This window comes from Lepidochelys kempii, chromosome 21, assembly GCF_965140285.1.
Source record: "Lepidochelys kempii isolate rLepKem1 chromosome 21, rLepKem1.hap1, whole genome shotgun sequence".
Lineage (NCBI taxonomy): Eukaryota > Metazoa > Chordata > Testudines > Cheloniidae > Lepidochelys > Lepidochelys kempii.
In genome coordinates, this window is record NC_136400.1 from 11,013,052 (window position 1) to 11,027,977 (window position 14,926).

The following is a 14,926-nucleotide window of genomic DNA, read 5'->3' on the forward strand; positions in this document are numbered from 1 at the left end:
CAGAAACTTGGCAGTCTTCTCATTTTTAATATGGCCTCTTGCTTTTGTGTTCAGTGCTTTGAAAGCAGAGTATATCTGTGTACAGCAACTGCTTCCCATAGCTGAGAAAGTAAAGGTCAGTTGATGAATGTTTTGAGACTTCCTACAGGCTTTTCTTGGGTGGGTTGGTCAGTTTATGAAGGGTACCTGCGCCTGATAAATGGGAGTAGGAACATGACCAAAACACTGCTCTGGGCTCTTTATGTTCAAATGGATTTATTGCATCCCCACTACTTGCTGTTTGTCTTGTTTTTACATTTAAACTTCAATGGTTTTGAGAGTGAGGCACCTAAGGGCTCATTTCTTCAGTCTTCTGACCGCTGCTGTGTTTATGACCCTTCAGAATAACGACAATGAGACCGCGCTGCACTGTGCTGCTCAGTATGGCCACACGGAAGTTGTGAAGGTTCTCCTGGAGGAGCTGACGGACCCCACGATGCGCAATAACAAGTTCGAGACACCTCTGGATCTGGCCGCGCTCTACGGAAGGCTGGAGGTTGTGAAGATGCTGCTGAATGCTCACCCCAATCTTTTAAGCTGCAACACTAAGAAGCACACACCCTTGCACCTGGCAGCTAGGAATGGACATAAAGCTGTAGTCCATGTCCTCCTAGATGCCGGCATGGATAGCAACTACCAGGTATCTTGTCAATCAGTATGTGAATATAGTGCAAGTGAAAGGGGTCAGAGAGCAGCTGGGGAGGCTGGAGTCCTCCCCATAGAAAAGGCACTGTAGTGGTAGGGCAAGCTTCTCTTGACCTCTGTTCTGGAGGACTCTGCTTTAAGGATGAGAATAGCTCAGTCTCCTATTCAGTCCTTGGCGGTGTTGGGGGGTCCCTCATGGGGCAGATATACAGCCGTGAAATGTGTCCCCAAAAGGAGTGGAGAGAACTTGTTCTCTTCCTACCAAACCACTTCTGTTAGCACAGAAATAAACTTGTATGTCTTATCTGTCTTTCCTTCTGTGGGAGAACAACCACTCTAAATAAACTTTGGGAAGTTTTTACTTTGTTTATAATTCTGAGGCCCTCCTATGTTAAACCTTCTTCCCACCCCAAATTCTTAATGCCACAGAATAGCTTCTCTCACAGTGTGACTCCAGTAATGGGTATTGGTTGCAGTGAGTTGCTTTTGTCCGTGTACTGTGCATGCATCTACTTTCTTTCCTGTTTTTATCAATCCCTAAAATGTTTTAGGGTTCCTGTTCACAATCTGGGCTCATGGAATATTGTTTAATTTTTACAGACTGAGAAGGGCAGTGCTTTGCACGAGGCTGCTTTGTTTGGCAAGACAGACGTGGTACAAATATTGCTGGCTGCAGGTGAGAGAACGACATTTTGACACAATAGCCTGGAGACGCTTTACCAGGAGCATGTGATAAAGGAATGGTGTATGGTGGCAACATTTTTCTCTTATCAGCCAGTGATGGAAGAATAGTTCCTCTGAGTGACTCATGGAAGAGGTATTCTCTGGGTAGTTGGGTCTTAGGTCTCTTTGGAGGAAGAATTTCTTTAACTCAGCCCTGGAAATGACGAGAAGAGCATCTAAGACATGACTCAGTTACAAGAAATTAGCTTTGTCGCAGTTAGTCTGAAAATGCTCCCTCACCCTGCCCGCCTTTATCTCTTCTAGGTATTGATGTGAATATAAAAGATAACAGAGGCCTGACAGCTCTGGATATTGTGAGGGAACTTCCGTCTCAGAAAAGCCAACAAATAGCAGCTCTCATTGAAGGTAAATAGAGTGAGTGTGTGTGTGTGTGTTTCTAGTCATTCATACTTATTTTTCTGTCTAAATGTACATGTGGCTGTAGCCATATGATCATGTTCCGTGATCCCAGCAAACATCACAAGCTAAGCATCTTCAGGCCAGGACAGTCCTTGGAGAGAAGCATCTAGGAATGCTGCCAGATGTCATGCTTTACCTCAGTTGGTGGTACTCTTTCTGAGTCACTGATTCTGTGCCCTGCCAGTGTTTCATCATGATGCTCTAGGAGGTGCCATCTTGCAGATGATCCTTAAAACAGAGGTCTTGATTACTTGTGGGAATAAAAGGCCCTATGACCCTTTGCACAAGGTTGGGGAGTTAACTCTGACATCCTAGCTAGATTCCCACTTGGGTAATACTTTCTCCTTTAAATTTTCTTTCAGTTGGATATGATGTTAGTCACATCTTGCATGTAACTGTTAGTAATACTAAGCATTTGTGCAGAGTGTCATAGGTTAAAAGCATTCTGCAAACAAGAACTAATTCAACTTCATGCTACTCCTGTGAAGTTGCCAAATACTGTCCTCATTTTTACAAATGGGGAAACGAAGCCTGCTTGAAGACTGAAAGTTTTCAAGGCTTAAGTATCATGAGTGGGACACTTAAACTCAGATGTCTAATTTCAGGTGTTTAAACTTAGTATTTTTACCCTAGCTGTCTTGCTTGTTATCGTGGGTCCCTGACTAGAAACCATGTCTCTTGACTGTCCTGTGCTGGTCCACACAAGTACACTGCCTCTTCTCAATGTTGTATGTATCTCACAAAACAGCTACATAGTCATCTGCTTGATAAGGTTGGGTGTGCATCTTAATTAGTTGATCTGTAAAGCACTTTGTAGTTCTCTGATGAAAGGCATTCTGCAGAAGTTCAAAGTGTCATTATTCCGACCCTAGACATGTGATTAAAGGGGTAATCCGCTCCTATTGTGCGAGCTGAGCTCCGAGATGTAATCCTGCACTTAGATTTCTTTTGAGCCATCTTAATATGTAGCTCAGCAGCTTTCAGAATAGTCACTTAGTTCTGATCCACAAGGTGGGAATGTGGCGTGCATGATATTGAACCAGGGAACAGGACTGTCTGCCTAATGTGGGTAAGTGGCAACCCCACTGGTGAGCTTCTCGCTATTTGAATGTTGCTTTTTTCTCTTTCCTGCACAGATCACACAATTGGGAAGAAGAGCGCAAAAGCAGCAGAGAAGGCTCTGCCAACACCTGTCATTCCTGCCACTGAACCTGCAGTCCGGATATCACAGGGTATGAAATTTGCTGTCTGGGAGGCAGGGCTTGAGTTCCAGATGGGTGTGCAGATGACTATTTATGATTGCACTGCTCTCTGAGTATAGAAGAGATAAGGTTCAGTTATAATAGATCCAAAAGTTATACTTTGTGCCCAGAAAGCCAAATAGTCTGAAACCAATGATTCCCCTTCCCTCTCACCCCTGGTTCTTTAAATCTGACTTGCATAACAGATGCCATCTGTTGCCCCTGGGAGTGGGTGGATGCCTCCATAAATCCAGAGGGAGCTGCCGTTTGTTTGCTCTCGTCTTTGCTACTGCTCTGCTTGACCAATAAAATGATCCATAAAGTACCAAACATATCCAGTAAAATCGACTGCAGTTCTTCCTATGTATGTGGCGCATCTTCCCTTAAAGAGAGTACCAAAGGATTGGCTGCATTCCAGGGGTGCATGGTAGTGACACACAACCCTGGTGGAGACTGTCTGGTCTATAGAACAGGTTTTTATAACTGAAGGAAAAATCCTTCTGCAGCATTGATCAAGGAAGTCCAGGCTAAACATTGGTGAAGTCAAAAAAGGCTTATTGCTAGCATGGTTTGAGCAGTCTTGTGGGTAAGACATCAAACTGAACTGAAAATGGCAGCAGCTGTTCTTGAATGGGGCAACCCCTAATGAGTTTGTGTGGCCCTTGTGTGGGTGTGCCTCATGATATCTAAGCAGTGATGCATGCAGCCTAGATTGTTGTTCAGTTGCTAGGCCACTTCTTTTATTTGCTTGTAGAGTCAATTGATTTAAATCAAAACAATTTAAATAGAAATGTGGAAGTGAAAGGAACCTCGATAGATCATCTAGTCCAGCCCCTGCACTAAGGCAGGACTAAGTATTATCTAAACTATCCCTGACAGGTGTTTAGACAAACATCTGTAGGTTAGACAATTTATTCTTAAAAACCTTCAATGATGGAGATTCCACAACCTCCCTAAATAACTTTTTTTCCAGGGCTTAACTACTCTTACAGTTATGTCTCAATGTCTAATCTCAGCCTCCTTTGCTGCAATTTAAGCCCATTACTATTTGTCCTGTCCTCAGTGGTTAAGGAGAATCTTCCTCTCTATAACAACCTTTTACGTACTTGATTCTTATCATGTTCCCCCTCAGTCTTCTCTTCCCTAAACAAATTCAGGGTGAGTTTTTGTTTTGTTTCCCCAACCTTTCCTCAGATGTCATATTCTAGACCTTTAATCATTTTTGCTGCTTTCCTCTGGACTTTAATTTATCCATCTCTTCTGGTACTTCCAATTGAGGGCTTTTCAGTGCTGAGTGGAGTGGGATAAAATTACTTCTCATGTCTTGCTTACAACACTCCTACTAATACATCTCAGAAGGATGTTTGCTTTGTTTTTGAATTAGTATTACATTGTTGACTCATATTTAGTTTGTGATCCACGATAACCTCCAGATCCTTTTCTGCAGTACCCCTTCCTTGGCAGTCATTTCCTATTTTGTATTTGTGCCATTGATTATTCCTTCCTAAGTGTAGTAGTTTGTCATTACAGAATTTCATCCTATTTATTTCAGGCCATTTCATAGAATATCAGAGTTGGAAGGAGGTCATCTAGTCCAACCTGCCAATCCCCAATTTTTGCCTCAGATAACTAAATGGCCCCCTCAAGGATTGAACTCACAACCCTGGGGTTAGCAGGCCAATGCTCAAACCACTGAGCTATTCTTCCCCCCACTTCTCCAGTTGGTCAAGATCATTGTGACTTCTAATCTTGTCCTTTAAAATGTTTGCAACCCTTCCTCTCCCAATCCTATTTGTACACTCATAAGTGTACTCTATGCCATTATCCACATCATTTATTAAGATATTTAAGAGAACCAGACCCAGGACAGATCCCTGCGGGACTCCACTCGATATGCCTTTCCAGCTTGACTGTGAACCATCGATAACTACGTTCTGAGTATGGCTTTCCAACCAATTGTGCACCTACTATATATTTTCCTAATTGGTGCTTTGAGAAGGTCATGTGGGCCAATAACAAAAGCTGTATTAAAGTTGAGATATATCACATCTGCTGCTTCCCCTTATCACAAGGCTGGATATTAGGTTGGTTTGACATGACTTGTTCTTGCCAAATCCATATCGACCATTACTTATTGCCATATTATCTTCTAGGTGCTTACAAATGGATTGCTTGATTATTTGCTCCATTATCTTTCTGGGTACCGAAGTTAAATTGACTGGATTATAATTCCATGGCTTTTCCTTATTCCCCTTTTTATATATAGGTACCAGAGTTGCCCTTAACTAGTCCGCTGGGATCTCTCCCGCCCACCACGAGTTCACAAATATAATCGCCAAGGGCTCAGATTTCTTCATGATTTAAACCACCAAGTGGAAAGCTCAGTTTAAGTAATCAATTTTAATCAGCTTTTCTCTTTGTGCTGCAGTTATAGTTCTAAAGAAAGGTGCTTCTCATTGGTTGATATATCCATTAAAGCATGTTGATTTACAACTAAATAGTCTTTACAGTAAACTTAGTACATCTTTTTGCTGTGGACAGGGTTATACTATATATACACTTGAGCAATTATATAGCTCAATATTTTCAGATTATTAATTCTACACTTTTAGTATGTTAGAGAATGACTGATATATTGCTTATTTACTAGATGATTTTTTACTTATTTGTGTCAAGCTGCATTAGAATTATAACTGGAATTTTATTAAATACAGCAGCATACAATTTATTTTTATTAAACCAAATAACCTTAAATGTTTTAGATACGTAAACTTCTCTTATCGAAACATGGTTCAACGTTTAGGCCTTAACATATATTGTTAAATTCAGATTTATTTTTAAACATGTCTATTTTAAAAAGAAAAACTTATTATAATTTAAATAACAAAATCCAAAATATCTGATTTTAAACAAAAACAAAAAACCCTCCTCCCTTTGCAAATCATCAATTTTTATCCATGCGGCTTGCTTGTAGTCCTGATTTGTGTGGCTCCTGCTGTTTTCAACGTGTGATTGATGGGGCATTCTTCATTCCCTCCAGGTGATGTGGAGAAAGCAGTGACTGAACTGATCATAGACTTTGAAATGAACCCAGAGGAGGAGTGTCCTTATGAAGCTTTATACAGTGCGACATCCTGCCACTCATTGGACAGCCTGGCCAGTGGGAGGTCTTCAGACAGAGACTCTGTGAATAAGGAAGCAGAGACAACGGGTCTTAAGGCAGCAGGAATCAGGCCTGTACGTAGCCATGTGTGTTTTTATTTGTCTCTTTAAGGAATATAGAAAGTGTTTATCTTCATTCCCATACACTACCACACTCTAGATACAGGCTGAGTACCCAGCTCCGCAGTTGGAAATAAGTTTTAGATCCACCACTAAGCTTGATTAGAGCAATCAGGATCTCCTCCGTTTCCTGCTTGGGGGTGTGTGTGCTCCCTCGATAGTATTCCCTGCATGTAACCACTCCTACGTCGTCTGTCAGTTTTTTGTCCAAGTCTGTAAGAAAAGTATGGCCATGCTGGGCCAGACTAATCATCTCTTTAGTCCAGTATCCTGTCTTCTGATACTTGTCAGTTGCAGATGGTTCAGAAGGAATGAACAGAACAGGGCAATTTATCAAGTCATCCATCCCCTGTCATCCAGTTCTAGCTTCTGGCGGTCAGAAGTTTAGGGATACCTAGAGTGTGGGGTTGCATCCTGGACCATCTTGTCTAATAGCCATTGATGGACCTATCCTCCAGGGACTTATCTAGTTCTTTTTTTTTTAACCCAGTTATGCTGTAGGCCTTCACAACATCCCCTGGTAAGGAGTTCTACAGGCTCACTGTGGATTGAGAGAAGAATGTTTGTTTTAAATCTGCTGCTTATTAATTGCATTGGGTTACCAATGGTTCTGGTGCTGTGTATCCAGCATGGTGTTGGGCCGCTGAGGGGGTTTTATACAGTGAGTGTCACTCACTTTGTTAGGACGTATTTTTGTTTATGGTTTAACTCCTTGGCTATACGGAAACTTCTGGAGTCTAGTATGATTCTCAGAGTTGAGTCATTTTTCTCCTCTCTTGCCACCCTCTACCCTCTCCAAAAGGCGTGTAATCCAGTCACCTTTGAATGCCCAGTTGTAAAATAAAGCTGATTTCCCCAGATGCTTCAGCTGTTGTGATTAGCATTGGCAGCAAATTTGTTCTGCATGTCATTTGCAGACAGAATCCTGCAAGGGGCGCTGGAGGCTTTGCAAGTGAAGTGTGTAGTCATTGGAAGGTCTTTTTCAAAGAAATCAGCCTAACTAGCCTTCTGTCAATTGCATCTGCTGGGGCTTTAGTAGCTGGTGGCAACCTTTTGCCATGGGGTGGGTGGGACCTTGGCTCATAGCATGTTGTCTGTTTTTTTTATTGGGAGGTTGAAGTGGGGGAGTTGAAGCAGATAAGAAGGAAATCAGCAATGAATAATTTACCAGCTAGGTGGATGTTGAAACCAGCTTCGTACAGTTTCAAAACGAGAACCTATAGAACTTCTTTTTCCTCTAGTATATCTGCTACTGGAATAGTGATGTGAGACCAATCTAAAAAACAAGGTTTAGGAAAACTTCTGCCAGACCCTTTCTACAAGTGTAAAACACCCAAAGCAGAATCCTGCCATGAACCACCGCTAAAAGTAGACTACGTCCGTATATGGGGACTTTTTGTAATAGTGCCGCCTTTGAGGCTAAACTCATCCCATACAGCCTGCACAGAAGGTCAAGTTTGCCAAACTGGGATGGGAAGGGGGAAGAAGTGCTCTGAAAAGCAGAAACTGGTTGGAGTTGCCCCAAAATCTGCTCAGGATTTGGAGCAAGTGCCTGAGCATCCATGCTTGCCAGTAGGTGCTGCTGCTGGAGAGAGCATGAAGTATCTAGAGTAGTCAAGATATAGTGGAAATGCAATGAGCGTATGGCAGGATTTTTAGAGCTATTTAACTGTCAAGTAGTAACCCTGTAGTGTTGTGAGGAATGTGGTCCAGGGAAGTCTCTTAATGTCCCGTGTGTTCTCTCATAACTCAGCACACCTCTCCAGAACGTATTTATTCCTGCAAATGAGTAACATAAGCAAATTATCTAAACACACTCTCCCTTTCTCGCAGCTTGTACCATAATAATGAACTAATCCTTTGCAACTCCAAGGAGCACAGAGTCAGAAAGGTGCTTTTGTGAAGGAGCATAGGCACCAGCCCAGCTGGGAATCTCCCAGCCGTTAGAGCAAACCCTTTTTGCCGTCCTTCACTCTAAAAAGTCTTATCAGGGGACAGTGTTTCCCTTTAAGCATATAAGAGGGGGCTGAAAGGAAGGAGTTTAAAACAAAGCCATTAACGGTGGCCTTTTTAACCGCAGAGAGAGCGTCCACCCCCTCCTGCCAAGCCACCCCCTGATGAAGAGGAGGAGCATGTGGAGAAGAAGCTAGGTCGCAGTGCTTCGTGTGAGGTACGCAGGTGTTATTGGGGGCTTGCTTTTTGCAGGGGTCGGTGGATGTGTGGTTTAAAGATGAGTTTTAATGGTCCGGGAGGAGCCAAATATGATGATCTTAACTCCCTTGTGAATCTGATCATGAAAGTGAAGGATTTGCTGTGTGAGGCAATATTACTGGCAATTTGATATGGAAACTTTCCTTATGAAACTCTGCCAGTGCACTTCAGTCCTGACCTGAAACCCTTCCTCCAGTTTCAGACTTAAAGTCTCTTCCTAAGGGAATTCCCATCAGGCAATGGTTTTGTGATGTGGACAGTTGTCAGCTATCATGAACCCACTAAATATATTTTTGTTTAATGCCGAAGCCTGAATTTGAATCCGGGTCTGCAGAGATGCGAGGCCATTAAATCATGTTGCATCTTAGCTCCCAATTATGGGTCAGATACTTAGAGGTGTAAATTGAACTGATTAATACCAGCTGAGGATCTGGTCCATTGCGTGTGTGAAAGAAATCTCCACCTGCAGATGTCTAGTCTGTATATGGTGCTTTGTGATGCCAAACTTGATCGTGCACATTGAACTGTTTGCAGTCTGTCTTGTTGCTCATTTTGCCAAATTCCCAAAACCTCAGATGAACAAGCTCTGCAGAAGGCACTTAAATGAGAAAACCCCCTTAATGTGTAGTTGGAGACTTCTGCTGACAGGTAATAAAGATCCCGAGAGAACCTCGCTAACTTCCTGCTGTACTAAAAATCTTAAGCATTCCTCAAGTAAGATATATGTAAAGATACAAGTTGAAAGTCTTTTCTGCCTCCCTCCTCTTGAACGGACTCTCAGTTCACCAGACACTTGGATTTAAATTTTTGTTATCTGGTTATCTTGATCTGCTACTGTTTGGAGTACAGCATATATATGCAAGGTGTCAGTGAAAATGTTGGCTTTAAAAAAAACCCACGTAGAACTGTGCAGTACGTCTGGGGATATTTTGGGGGTAAAATCAATTTATTAGATTGTTTCACGATGGCCTATTGAATGGGTTTCGCTGGCATTACAAATGGTCTTTCAGATTAATTTCATAATCCTTTCCACATGCCTGTCTTTTGGTTGGGGGTGTGCGTGCGTGCGCGTGCATGGGCTGAGGAAAGGAGTCACCAGGTAATTTGGAAGCAGAAACTCTGCTTATAAAGATAAGCATAATGGAGGGAGGGAGATGTACATGATCTTGATCATAATTACAAAACACTTGCTCTTACCGTTCCTCCATTAAAGGTGAAGTGGAAACATGATTAGCTATGGGAAATCTTGCTGGCAAACAGATGAGTGCACAAAGTGATTCTTCAAGGGCATGTTGGTTTGAAACCAACTGCAGTGATATCCATGCACTGACTGTGTTGTTGTAGCTGGTCTGGTATTGATTACTGTAGATCAGATGATAAAACCGTTTTATTTCAAGCGGTTATTCCCGCTTCTTATACTCATGCTTTCCCAGAATTCCTTTCAGGATAAAATTTTCAATGCTTGATCTCTGCCTGAAGAGAAATTTTTTTGGGGGGAGGGGTGTTAAATTTGAGAGAATTCCTAGTTTTGAATTGAGGATAAAAATGCAATGTTTCCATTCAGACTGGACTAAGTCATGGCTGACATTCAATCCTGGCCTGTATGGCCCTCATGGTGGAGTGCTCTTGACCAAGTTAGAAATGAATGTGATCAATAACAGTGATACTGTTAGGCAATTGAAAAGTCATCCTGGAGCGATTTTAATACAATAGCTGTAGAAGACTTTTAGCAGAGCCCACTGAAACCCTGCCCTATTGTCATATCACAACGTATGTTCTCGCTGCCAGGTCTGTCCACCACAGGGGCAGCTGCTGGGACAGTGTGCCCTAGGAAGACTGTAAATGTCTCATTGAAACACATGACGCAGAATCCTCATCTACCTCCTCAAAACCTGCCATAACTTTAGGGACAGGAAAAAATCATGATTGAGAAAATTACACATTATGGTATTCTTATTTTTTAACTGAACTCTATAAATGCCAAGCTTTTATTTCAAAACAGCCTTTTATTCTGTTGCCATGAGACAACCTTCACAGTGTAAGCAGTTATTCCTCACTTATGCACCATGACTTTCACCACTGAGAGATGTTTTGCACTTATGTGCAGAATAGCTGATTGCTCATAGCTGACTAGTGAATTTTTTCAGCATCAATAGAACCCTTCTGTCTCTGTAGCCTAATAAGAGACTGAAATCTCAGACAAGACTTCAGTTCATCTTTTATTTACTACTCCCATCACCAAAATGGGAAGCTTAGACACACCTAGTTTCAGACAAAATGTGATTATTCCAATGGTATTCTGTAGTTCTCTGGCTGGGGGGGAGAGAGACTGAATTAGAGCCACCTGTTTTTTTAAGTTGAAGCAATAAATCCTAAAGGCAGCACAGACCATTAAGAGGTGAATTACAGGAAATCATCCAGATCTGGGAGTGTTCAATGTTTATAGGGTTAAGTATGTTTGACAGGGTGTTTTCAAACACCAACTGGGTGGTGGCTCCTAATGAATAGGAATAAGGAGTTGATTACCTACTCAGTCTAATGTACTTCGGGAAATGAACCATGTGCATGCATGATGGATGAGATGTTAACTTGAATTTCCTTCTTCCCATCCCTGGTGCATGTCTAGATGGAAGTTAGATAGCATAGGACTTAAGGTCTGTCTTCTTTCACTTAAAGAGATTCAAATGTCAAATACCTCGTTCAAGTCATTGCTGAGGGTAGAAGGTCCTAGATTTGTAAGGTTCACCCCTCTCTTCTCTCCCCCCGCCCCCCCCCCCCCCCAAAAAAAAAAGGATCATCAGAGCCGGTGTTGGACTTTCAGGACACAGTGCAAGATCTACCTATTCTCAGTGCTTTGGGGATGTATATAAATACCTACCTCAGAGGAGAGATGTAACTCTTAATGTTCAGCGTTTCTGAGACCCTTACTCAGACAGATGCTGTGAATAGGCAAAGCCTAGTTAAAATAACAGTGTATGTTCTCTAACCAGCCTCTCCCATCGAGAGGAGGTACCCAACTATACTTGAAGCAGTGTGGATAGTCCAGCCAGTAAGTTACGTAAAGTGCTTGCATGGTTTGAAACCCTCATTAAGTAAACTGTGGCTTGTTAGTCCAGGCCATTCTGTTAGTAGCCTATCCTGGCAGTTTAACGTAACAGGCAGTCACATCATAGCTTAGACTGTAAGCTTTTAGGGCCAGGGTCTGCCTCTCAGTGTTTGTAGAGCACCTAGCAAACAGAGTTCTCATCTCAGTTGGGACTACTGTGGTACAAATTGTAGAAAAGCAAAAACACTTGAGCTGCATCAGAGTGGGGAAAATAACAGTAAATCGGGTGTGCTGGCTTAAAAATAAAATATCTGCTCTAATGCCCCCAAACATGCAAGGTCTTAATAGTTCTAGCAGAAGTGGGAGGGAGTGATGCCTTCCTTTCAAAAAGGAAGGTGGCATACTGCACACTTGCCATTCCAAAAGCTGCTACTTGTCATGCTCCTGTTTTAAAGCCTTCATTCTTTGGAGGCAAAGTAGCAGTGAACATTCCAGCACAGTTAGCCACGTTCAGTGCTCATGGATTCAGTGCATATAAACCAGGTGGAAATGGTCACTTTCTTGTCATTAATTTAGCTACCAGACTGAACATTGCAAATGGGTGAGTGAGACTGGGTGCAGTGATGGGTGACTTGTGGTGGGATTATTCGCAACATGAAGTGAGAAGCCAGTCCTATGATCTGAGTGCTGACTGCCGACTGCCCAGGCTAGTGCATGCCTATTACTGAAGGTCTTTCGTTCCTCATTTAGGGCTCAAGGAAATCAAGGTGTTTTGACTGCAGATGCGCATGTAAATGCAAAACCTTGGGAAACTAACCTGGTTTTGTTACATACCCAGAGCATGTTCCTCAAATGATTTGCTAAGCTTCACCACCATGCTAAGCAAACTCCTGACTCAGTTTCGCGGTGAGGCTTTGAGTTAGTTTGAACCTGATACGGACTAAGGACGTGTCTACACAGCCCTGCAGTTTAGCCAATGGGGGTGTGAATAGTAATGCGCACCCAATGTTCTGTGCTGTATCTCCCTGATGAGGACACTGAGGGCGCGAACTAGTTCACATGTCTGTAGTCCTCTTCAAACAGGACTATACTGATGCAAAGCAAGAACCTTGCTGTTTGTGCCTTCAGTGTCCACGTGGTGGGGTTACCGCACAGCACTTCGGTGTGCATTGCTATAGATACACCGTAGGCTGAACTGCAGGGCAGCGTAGACATGCTCTTAGTCCAGTGGTTCTCAGCCTCTTTATGCAGCCCACAACATATTATATGGGCCGCATCCAGTACTATCTGTATGGCTCTGAGGATGTCACAGGGCCGCAGCTTGTGTGTTGGTTGGGCCGCAGGTTGAGAACCACTGCCTTAGTCTCTAATACGTTAGCATTGGAGGTACAATGGATCAAGGAAGGTAACTTGACTGCCTGGGAGGCTGGGTGTGTTCGAAGACCACCACTGGCAGGCTTCGTAGAAGTAATTCCTTGCTAAGGTGCATGTACTCTGCAGCAAGACTCCTGCATTCTGCAGCTCTCCAGTGCAGTTGGTTGGGGATTCTCCAGCTGTTCCAGAGCCATTTAATTACAAAAAGAGGTTTCTCTTGAAAATGGAAATAAGTAATACAGTCACTTTGGTACCCTTTGTTACTTTGATGTTAAATTCAGTTTATATTGCTCCTGGTCTTTTCAGTTTGAAGCATGCTGTGGAACTTGATACTGAAAATGCTAATTGTAACTTTTGGCACCTGGGAAAGTGTGAGAAGGAGGTAGTTTGAATACTTCAGTTAGCGAGCATACTTGTCTCACAAACCCAATCAATAGTGAAATAGTTAATAAGTTGCTAATGGAGTTTGCCTCATGAAGTCTGAGTCAGCATCCCTTTAACGTAGATAGGGATTTTTTTCAGGCTGCTTGCAGTCGTCATTTTTCAGTCATCACTACATCAGTTAGTTGGGCAGTCTGGAAGGCTTTTTTCCAACCGTAAGAGCTAGAAAGTAGTGTTGGGGTTGGGGGAGGTTTGCATTTTTAAGGAACAATCTTAGCTTCTGAATTAGTTCTCTGGCAGAGGGGTGGATTCTGCTGCACATTCAATGGTCAGAAGAATGGCATAGAGGAGGGCTCTATGCATACCAGAGGGGTAAATGACACTGAGTTCGACAGACAACTACATCTTGCTGTGTCTCATTAGGCCTCTGTGGTGCGGAGGAAGAGCAGGGGAAATGCAGCCGAGGAAGAGGAGGAGCATCCTTATGAGCTGTTGCTTACTGCAGAAACTAAAAAGCCGCTTGCAGGGGATAGAAAAACAAAAGGTAAGAGATGATACAGAAAGACAGCAATGCCCAGACTGCCTGGGTTGGCAGATGTAACCAGCATGTAGGAGGCAGGAGGGGAGGAATTTGATCTTAGCTGTTTCTCTGGTTCGGATGGCTGGATTCTGTATTGCAGTTATGTTCCCTTGGTAATTTGTTTCCATTCTCAGAGGAGAGGGTTAAAATATTTCTGCCTCAATATCTACATTAAGTAAGAGAAGGCTTTTTGCCTTTCAGGCAAATATGAGATCCTAGGGACTTGACCCATTGAACTGTAAAAATTAAAACACTAGAATCTCATGCACAAAGTAAGCAAAACAGGAACAAAAAAGATCAAAATGAAAGAATAACCAATCAGTTGCCATTTGGGAAAAATCGTGGTCAAGCGAGTCAAACAAATACAAGTGTGTAAATACTAATGGACCAGATCCTCAGCAGGTGTAAATCTGTGTCAATACAATGGTGCCAATTCATGTCAACTGAGGATCTGGCCCTGGTATCACAATCGGAAATCAACGAATGCACCACTGGCTGTCAGAGCCAATTAGAAAAGTAAATTAACAAAGGAAGAAAACACAGACGAAGTAAGCCACTGTTAGGCGCCAGTTTAAAATCCAGTCATGCTGTCAGATTAAACACTGCCCTTGGCTCTCTTCCCCCAAAGGGACCTTCATTGGTGGTTTGTGGGATTTGGGAACCTGGAGCTGTGCCCACCACCCTGTATTTTGTAGATGGGTATTGTTGCATTTGGTTTTCTTTCAAGGAGATCTTTTTAGGTGAAAGATCTGCTCAGTGTGCAACAGAAACGAGCAAGAGATATGGGGAACTTAGTTGTGATTTCCAGTCTAAAGGCGCAAATGTTTCATCTTGAGACTGAATGAACAGTAAATATGACTGAGCGTTATGACTGTTGCTTGCTTGCCCTCCAGAACCACACTCCTCCTCCTAGTCTGTTCACAGATGCTAGTTTCCACTTCTTGAATGCTACCAGTAATCTCTCTCACATGCGCGTGCACACAC

General features: G+C 42.7%; 1 protein-coding gene across 6 annotated transcripts in view; it reads left to right on the plus strand.

Moving 5' to 3' along the window:
- The window catches only part of ANKS1A (ankyrin repeat and sterile alpha motif domain containing 1A), a 155,266-nt gene that overhangs the window by 54,369 nt on the left and 85,971 nt on the right, over positions 1–14,926 (plus strand). For all 6 annotated transcript variants that reach the window (XR_012155829.2, XM_073320116.2, XM_073320117.2 and 3 more), the window contains 7 exons: positions 383–679; positions 1,285–1,360; positions 1,672–1,773; positions 2,964–3,059; positions 6,109–6,305; positions 8,431–8,520; positions 13,786–13,906. Coding sequence is in view for 5 of the 6 variants with exons in the window: in XM_073320116.2 (XP_073176217.1) it covers positions 383–679; positions 1,285–1,360; positions 1,672–1,773; positions 2,964–3,059; positions 6,109–6,305; positions 8,431–8,520; positions 13,786–13,906 (979 nt within the window). In the remaining variant the exon portion in view is untranslated. The remainder of the gene's footprint in view (positions 1–382; positions 680–1,284; positions 1,361–1,671; positions 1,774–2,963; positions 3,060–6,108; positions 6,306–8,430; positions 8,521–13,785; positions 13,907–14,926) is intronic.